This window comes from Setaria italica, chromosome VI (genome assembly GCF_000263155.2).
Source record: "Setaria italica strain Yugu1 chromosome VI, Setaria_italica_v2.0, whole genome shotgun sequence".
Taxonomy (NCBI): Eukaryota; Viridiplantae; Streptophyta; class Magnoliopsida; order Poales; family Poaceae; genus Setaria; species Setaria italica.
In genome coordinates, this window is record NC_028455.1 from 24,740,944 (window position 1) to 24,749,999 (window position 9,056).

Genomic DNA, 9,056 nt, shown 5'->3' on the forward strand with positions numbered 1-9,056 from the left:
TTGGACATTATACGATCAATTGGTATAATCAGCAAAGTTAATGTACATAACTGGTTTGGCAAAGCAGAGGCGGCAAGAGACATTATACAATACAAATCAATACATTATCCGCACACCAATAACGAAAACGTTACAAAACACACAAGACGAGCTGCTAGTGTATATTCCTATGTGGTCTGAAGACTGAACATCACATTGTTGTATGGCTAGCCTAACATGAAAACCGCTTCTCAAAATTCAGAACTCGGGTCTGCAGTCTGCACACGCAGCTCAGTCACTGATAACGTTCAACGCGAACTTGGACAGTAGATTTGGAATCCCAGATATGACCGGACCATAAACCTGCAAATGGGGGATTGATAGGACAGATGTTAAGAGGAACCTCCTGGGCCCTTGACTCCAAAATCTCAGAACCCAAACATACCTGAGCGTTGTTATGAATCTGGGACAGAGGCACGGCCAGCAGCTTCATGTTCCTGGGCACGATGAACTGCCGGGACATCGGCAGCCTGATCAGGAACAGCTTGATGCATTCCTTCACAGCTCAGCAGGATTCGCACACTCAGATAAGAACAATAACGAGGATACCAATACCATGGTTAGATACACTGTGATATGGCAACATTTTGTACCTTTGGCATGCGGAAGTTTGGTGGCATGTATGGAAACGGGATGGCCTCAAATTCAGATCTCCACCACATCCCAATGCACTCCCCAACCTAGTCAATAGCCAACGTAAACAAGGATCAAACATTTGGATCATCCTATTCCTACCTTTGGCGCCAGAGTTGACACATCAGTGAGCAATTGTGCTGATAACTTGCAGGTTCGCAAGAAATTGAACAATGTATTCAAGAAATTCCTCTGCCTGCACTAAGGTTACCTGCCAGTCATCCTCATCCTCATCCTCAGCATCGCCTTCGCTTTCATCAAGGATGGACAGCTTGCTTGAGAGTTTGCGCTTGAGCCCTTGGAGCTCTGAAAATGCAGTCAGCATATATATAGGAACGAACCTGTCAGCCTCCAAGTCATGCACAGCACAACTGGTCACTTGTACAAACTCAAAATTTGCAGGAATTTTCAGGGCAGAGTGTTACAAAAATGTGGCGAATTCATGCCAAGTACGCACAAGTACCTTCCTCGCCGGGCCTGAGGCGGCCTCCGGGGAGCACGAAGGAGGAGTTCCGGACCTGCAGCAGCAGCACGTGCGGGTGACCGAACAGCTCCACCTGCAACCAAACCAAAATTCAGAGCCTGCTCTGCTCGCTTGCCGCTGAACGGCGTGCCGAAACATGCGCGCTACACGAACGATCAAGGCATGTGCGATTGCTCGGAGAGGGAGAAGAATCGCAGAGGCGGAGGCATGGCCTTACCAGGAGGACGCCATGGACGCTGGTGCGGAGCCCGTGGGCGGCGAAGCTGCACGCGCAACAAAAGGGGAGTGTGAAATCGGCCATTCGGCCCAACTTAGAAGCAATCAGCAGACCCCCAAAGTAGGAATCCAATAACAGAGGGGGGCGATGGCGCGGCGGTAGGTGGAGGCTCGCACTCACTTGGCCTTGAGCCGGAGCGCGCGGTCGGCGGCCGTCTCCACGCCGCGGGGCGCGCCGGCGGCGTCCTTGGCGCCGAAGTAGTAGCGGCTGAGCGGGTATATCTCCAGCCCCTGCTCCCCCGCCGCCGCAGGCGCAGGAGCAGCCGCCGCCTCCATCTCGAGCCCCATGTCGATCTCACCGGAGCGCGCAGAGGCGCGGGTTATATAGCAGTGCCGCCCGCCGCGAAAGGGAGGGAAGCTAATTGGAGCGCGCGAACCGGCTGGAGAATAGAAAGGTGGGGAGGAGAAGACGCCAGAGGGGGAAGAGGATTTGGGAAGCTTCTGCAGCTCTGCTGCCGTTGGGTTCTGGTTGGTTTGGTTCAGGGGAAGGGGAGGGGGAGGGGGAGGGCCGGGGGGTGGGAGAAGCGTCGGGAGCGGGAGGAGCTGCGACGTGGCGGCCGGTGCGCGACGTGGCGTGGCGCGGAGGGAGCCAGGGGCTCCTGGAAGTGGGGCCCGCGCGGGCGCTCGCTTTCGGTCTGGCCCCACCCGCCATTTTCCCTTGCGGACTCGGGCACTCGGCAGTCAACTCGACTGCTCTGCTCAAGTGCCGTCCTTCGTTTGGGCCCATGTGGTTGGTCTGTGTTGTTAGGGGTCAAGTCAGCTGCTGCTGGCCCGCTGCACGTTGAGATCGTCGTCGTGGTCTGGCAGCACAGCGCAGTGGACGCCCGTGGTCTGCTGACCGTACGTGCTCGCCAGGAGATGATCAAGGCGCGCGCGTGGTCCCATCTAGCCATTCCCCTGCTCGATCGCGGCCTCCTCAGGCGCCTTCGAGCCGGTCTTTTTTGTTTGCACACCATTCATGTCCTCAGGCGCGCGTGAATTGACCTCCTCCTTTGCTTTTCATTATTCGTCAAATCACATCGTTAGTGTTAAATCATTATCGCGGCGTATTCAGAAATCAGAACCCATACATGTTTCCTCTTCCAGTGTCACACAGCACTGTTTGTCACTGGAGCATCTTACCCCGTTCTCCATCTTGCCGTTACGTGAGCTAGCCTCTTTACGTGCCGTTTAGTCTGCTGTCTTTCCTCGATGTTTCTGCTCCCAAATCCCAAACGTCTCGTTGATTCTTCTTTTCTGCTACTTTTATGGGATCAGGTGGATCCGCTTTCGTGACAGGACAAAGCAGCCACTTCCCCTTTCAAATCGCAGGTCAGGTTATTTTAACTTTTCTATAAATTATTTTAACTTTTCTAGATTCATAGAATACATAATAATATCTAAAAAATTAAAATGATCTATAATTTGAAATGGAGGGAGTAGATCCATGTAGAAATATTAGAGAGCCTGCCAATAAATCTTTATATGATTATAATTATCACATGACACCAATAGATGTGTCCGTCCCAAATATCACATTGAATATTGCATATCTTTCCTTTAACGGTGACATTGTGTTAAATCGTCTTCGTCATGTGGGAATTATTATCCTGGCCATCCCGTCATTATTAGCTGCATTTTTTTCTCACTCTCCTTATTTCCACTACTACTCAAGTGATGCACCTTTGATACCCCACATATGAGGTTTATTTGTTTCGTTGCTTGTGCTGGATAGCCAAGACGAGTAAGTGCAGCACGCGAGGCTACCGCCTCCGCTACCTTAACGTGCATGGTATTCCATACTCTCTTGCTCTAGCAATCGCTACTAAGTAATCTCCTGGTAAAAGTGAAATCATAGCTGTAAGTGCAAAAGATTGCTTACTTGTACCACCATATACATACCGCGGCTGGTAAAGAGAGTGTCGGTGGTTTAATCACACTAAAAAGCCCACCGTCCATATACTGAAAATATTAGTTACTCTATAAATCATCATGCCGCTTTTGTCGTCCACCGATGTTGGTCAATTAACCTCAACAATCAATGGCCTCTCTCCATCGATCACACACCAAACATTGGCTCAATCGTGCTACCGTGCACGCGCGCTCTCGACACGCTAGTAGTATTCAGCCACCCAACGTATTTCCTCTTCTAGAGGCACATCACGGGGTTCAGACGCGACCTCTCTAACTGCAAAAACGTACTACGCGCACTGCCAGGGCCACTGGCCAGATTGATTGAATGAACGAAAGATAGAGATAGAAGGCAATCCGTTGAGTCAGTGCTCCTTTAATCCAGCCCCTTCTCCTTTCCTTAAAATGTCTAGGCCTTGTTTCACCTTTTACCATCCTGAAAGGATCCTGATATCGTCTAGAGGAGGTGAATATGTGTAACCTGAAATCACACTTTTTTTAGCAGATTAAAACACTCTCCGCTAGAAATCGAAACTTTCGATTTCCAAAACCGGAACTTCCAATTGCGGCTCGGACAGAGAGAACCCCAAAAAACTGAGTGGCAAATGAGTTCAAGATCAAACCAAACTTGGTGTGGGAGCTCAGAGGGTGTTTCTCAGCAGGCTCACAAAGTTCCTACACTTCACAAACACAAACACCTGATTAGATCAACCAAATTCACAAGTTCAACGATGAATGCAAAAGCAAGCTAACCAGCGAGGAGACACAAGGATTTGTTTCACTGAAGTTCAGATTCACCCAAGGCGAATACTAAATCTCCATTGAGGAACTCATTAGGACACAAGTCTTTTCCAACTCCCTTCCATCAAGGCGGGTCTTTTTCAACTACTTCCCCACTTCACTAGTTATCTTATTCCCTTGCGAAGGTGAAGTTTGACCTGCACAAACTGTCCCGTGGCTCACTACATCTTGGGAGCTCCCGGGCGATGCCTAACTGTCTAGAAGGCACACCTCCAAGAGTAACAAATGCTTCACTTGAAACTTGACAAGGAAAACCAGTGCTCAAGGGTCTCAGTGCTCTTCTATTGCTCACAAATGACTCCTCTCTACTACCCAACTCACAAGATCTAGCAAAAATGATACAACCTCACAAAGAGAGGTTGGGGAGAGCTCTCTTGGCTTTAGCTTAGCTTAGAATAGGCAGGATGCACAGCAACAACCTCACAAAGAGGGCTGGGGTTGGGAAGAGCTGTCTTGATAGGCACATGTACACAAGGCTAATGCTTCCAAAACAGGGATGGACCAATTACGTGCACTATCTTAATTCCGCACACAGATTCAAACTCTACTAACAACCACCGCTATGTAATTGTCGTATTTATATAGATGGAATCCAATGCATTTGAACGGATCTTGGATGTCGACTAGAGGGGGTGAATTGTCAAACTTTAAATTTGTCACAATTTTAAACAAGTTTATAAGTGAATTTTGGAATTTTTGAAGATTTTCCTAGAAACTCCGCAACTTATGGAGTTTCCACAGAAATCTTCGAATTATCTAGAGAATGGGATGAAAATCAACTATGCCTTATGTAGAACTTGCTCAAAAGTAAATTAGACGAAAATAGGATAAGGAAAGGGGTATCTTGAGCCTGATTCCACCAAATGCAAGAGCTAAAAAGCCATCAAACAAGTAGATCGATTACAAACCCTAAAAATGAGCTCTATGCAAGGACAAGTAAGGAAATCAAGGTAAAAAGCACAAGAGAGATAAGGATTTATTTACTGGAGTTCAGCTCCACACTTGAAGCCTACGTCTCCGTTGAGTAACCCACAAAGGGTGGGCTTGTCACACCTACGCCGCTTTTCTCACTCTAGCAGCCACAAAGATCAAGCTAGAGTCACTTACTCAATCGTTGGGGTAATACAAACTTCCCGGGACACACCACAATCTTGGGTGCTCCACGAGCAACGCCTAGCCGACTAGGAGCTTGAAGCTCCAAAAGTAACAAACATGAAATCCGCTAGCTTGATAAAGAACAAGGTGCTCAACAGATGGAATGTTAGCTCACTAGCGCTCTCCCTTGCTCTCCCTTGGTTCCCTCTTACCAAATCTCACTCGTAAGCCAAGAGGGGAGTAAAGAGGAGCCTTGAATGCCTTATGAATAGCTCAAGTCAAAGTTAGGTCAAGAGAGTTACTATGGGAGGAGGTGAAGGGGTATCCAGAACTTTCTTCGGAAACTCCGGACTACCCACAACATTCTACGGAAATTCCGGAACTCTCAGAATAGCACCAAATTAAAATGATCCCAAGTGATGTATGTGCATGTGCTAAAAGTGTCTCTCATAGGTTGGTTAGATTATCTTGACCACCTCATTCAAAATAAAGTCCAGAGATTACGTACCCCTCTTAATAGTGTGGCGTTTCTAAACTTAAATTCAAATCAAAAATAAATTTAGTCTTCACTTTACACTACCCTAGCATTTCATTTCCTTTTTGAGGGCCATCCAAAAGTGCTATAAATCATGCCAATCTTTTTATACCTGCTCATATGCTTGATAACTCGTTAGATACTTAAGTGCCTTTTCATTAACTCACCAAAACCCACTAAAGGGGCTAAGATTGTTTATCCCATAAAATCCAGAGTAAGGAAAGACATCGGCTGATGGCGTACAAGACAAGGAAATCTCAGGGATATTCATATATTTTCATTTTTGTAATAGGAAATAATAGATATGGACCCTTGTAATTTAGTAAAGTCCCTTCGTGGCTCTTATAGTAAGCCCATCAGACTTTAGGTTATCCAGGATATAAATATGTACCCCTGGCCATTGTAGAAGGGGATCTATGATACATCCAATATAATTTCCTTCTTGGCTCAATGCCAAACCCTACGAGTAAGCATCGCTTTTATCGAGTGTTATAGACTTTGGTTAATGGTGCATCGCTTTAATCTCATCTAGTTTACCTACCAGTTATCAATTCTCACCCCATCTCGTAAGGTTGCATTCGACCTCTTGCTAGATTTGGTAGAATCAAATTGATCCCACCTCGATTAAGATCTATTGGCTACTTTATCTTTTAAATCTGTTGTGTTGCTTCAATCATCGTATTAATAGAAATCCAATAGAGTGCTTTTTTGTCAGCCGATAGTTTCTTATATTGCCCTTTGTTGAGCTTTACCATGCTTTTATCTCGTCACATCTAGATTCATCATCTTGTAGACTTTAATCTATCGCCTTGCTGTCAACGCTGTCTCGATTAGGTTCAATCCGATTGACAGTGACTATTATTAGCTTGTTGGTTCTATTTATGTGTTGACGCCAGATTTCGACACGAGTAAAATCGGCGTTAGGAGAGGGAGAGATTAGAAGATGCGAAGAGATACAAGGGCGACGATTGGAAATCGGCCGATTGGTGCTACAGTCGAGGATTGGTTGGTTGGTGCTACAGTCAAGGATCGGTTGATTGGTGCTACAATCGAGGATCGGTCAATTGATGCTACAGTCGAGAATCGGCCGATTGACCTTTGGAGTTCCGCCTCGCCCGACCCCTGAGGTTTGGGATCGGACGTGCTCGACCCTCCAAAGGAGGATCTCCGCCTCGCCCGACCCCTAAGGTTTGGGATCGAATGCGCCCAACCCTCCAAAGGAGGATCTCCGCCTCGTCTGACCTTAGTTTCCAGGGTCGGAGTAAGTCTGAGTCCTCGACATGTGGGTCCTGATCGGTTACCCCGTGCCGATGAGGTGATCGGCCGATTAGGAGGTTGGAATAGTTGGGCCGGTGTGGGCTTAAAAAGAATTATGAAGATGAAGAGGGAATCAGCCCATGAAGCACGTGATAATCGACCTAGTACGAATCGTACTTGTAAATATTCGTTTTCTGTTTAAATTTAGGGATAGAGTTCTAGTCGGATAAGAAGTCGTTTGTACGGGGCTATAAATAGCCACCCTTGTAGATCTGTAATCATCATCAACTCAATACAACAAAACTACTATTTCCTTTACTTACTTTCAAGCAGGCGACTTCGCCAACACTTTTTCTCCTTTTTCACGAGTTCATACGGGTTGGCGGGGCCGCATCAACTTGACCTCCGGCCGATCTTGTAAGTTCCGCTTATCGAGTAAATTCTAAGCTTTAACTTCGGGCGCATCGCTGTCGTTTCGTTTAGATTTATTCATCAGTTATCAATATTTACTAGAATTCTAGGTTTTACCTGTTGTTCTAGTTTTATCACCAATTATCCAGCTAGGAATCGGTAATTTCGGCTTTCTTTATACTTCTCTGTTTAATCTATTTATTTTATGCATAGCCGATTAGATCTGTTCCTAGTGTTGCTACTGTAGCGTTGTTTAGATTACTCTAGCAGTTTTCTTTATAAACGTTGCCTGGTAATCGGTTGCATCATAGCCGATTTCTTTATTACGGCAAATCAGCCGATTCGCTGATAAGCTTTCTCGAGATCGGAACCTTAGCCGATCGCAACCTCTGGGAACTGACATGTTTATTTACTTGCCAATCAACAGGTCAGATTGGCTGGCATGCCGCGCGAACCGCACCAGGGCAATCATCCGAACAGGAGCTAAGCAGATTCTCCCGGGTCGTGTGTCCGACGCTGGGAATTTGATCAGCTGATTTCTAGCGCCAACACACTTTTGGCACGCCCAGTGGGACAAAATACAACCGCCACCATGTCGAGAGCTGCTGAAGTCTCCGAAGATAACGTCATCGAAGTGACAGAGGCAGATCTCAGGGACGACCAGAGGGAAGAACTAGAGAGGCAGACGACATACTACCGGAAGACATGTCTGCAGTCCTTCAGTCGCACCAGGAGCGGGGAGACTGTCCAAAAGACTCCGTTTCCAACTTCCCGCCAGATCACGATCACCGAGGACTCGGATAACATGTCCGAGATGGTTCAACAATCCGTCTATCAAGCTTTCATCGATCAATCCCCGGTGCTTTCTAATATGGTATACAATGCCGTCATCAGCTCCTTAGCTAGCGGTGTATCTCAAGGGTACCAGGGGCCGGCATATGCTCCGCCGATTACGGCTCCGAACAAGAATATACCTTATTCGGCTTCTCAGCCGACCCAAATTCCGGTTGGGGGTTCTGGCGCTTCCTCATCATCGATCCCTGTGGGGTTTAATGGCACACAACACCTCCAGCCACGTCCCATTCAGTTGTCCTCCGCGCAGTTTCCTCCGTTTAATCCAGCGCCTTGGGGGGCACCATCAGTGACGGCCGTCCAGGATCAACCAGCCAACCATGGAAGTCCCCAACTCCAGGCGTCTTTCCAGGCGGCCGCTCGACCAACCATGCCGCAGTACTAGCCTGTCGCACCAGAGATGAGCAGAGCAGCAGAATCAACAGAAGTACTCCGGGGCGTCGCGCCGCTCGTACTATATGACGAAACAGGCGGCTCATTCAAACAGCCGACCCTGACTACGCAGCTGGCTATGACACATCAAACGCCACACGCTTTTACTCAACATCAAGTCATCCCGCCGCCAATATACCAGCACGTAGCAGTTCCTTAGCCGACGGTTTACCAGCAACAGCCGGACTGGTCGGTACGTATAGCAGAGGTGATTCAGGAACAATTCAGTTTGAAACCGAAGGTGTAGACCTACACATACAGGACACCGTACCCGCCTACATACGACTTATTGCCGTTTCCCCATCGGTATAAAGTTCCTGATTTCACCAAGTTTTCGAGGCTGGACGACAC

At 47.5% G+C, this 9,056-nt stretch overlaps 1 protein-coding gene across 1 annotated transcript; it reads right to left on the reverse strand.

The window, feature by feature from the left end:
* LOC101780585 (pre-mRNA cleavage factor Im 25 kDa subunit 1) lies at positions 1-1,918 on the reverse strand. Its single transcript, XM_004973320.3, has 7 exons — positions 1,554-1,918; positions 1,374-1,419; positions 1,136-1,229; positions 884-978; positions 633-719; positions 425-535; positions 1-342 (listed from the first exon to the last, which is right to left on the reverse strand). Exons 1-7 carry the CDS (start codon positions 1,718-1,720, stop codon positions 271-273), a joined length of 672 nt encoding a protein of 223 aa, XP_004973377.1. The 5' UTR covers positions 1,721-1,918; the 3' UTR covers positions 1-270.
* Between the last annotated feature and the right edge of the window lie 7,138 nt (positions 1,919-9,056).

Excerpts from the sequence above, each read along its gene's own strand:
- LOC101780585 (XM_004973320.3), bottom strand. The coding sequence starts at position 1,720 with ATGGGGCTCGAGATGGAGGCGGCGGCTGCTCCTGCGCCTGCGGCGGCG. Across the intron at positions 1,230-1,373 it reads GCGTCCATGGCGTCCTCCTG|GTGGAGCTGTTCGGTCACCC; the intron begins GTAAGGCCATGC and ends GTTTGGTTGCAG. Across the intron at positions 536-632 it reads CAAACTTCCGCATGCCAAAG|GAATGCATCAAGCTGTTCCT; the intron begins GTACAAAATGTT and ends TGAGCTGTGAAG.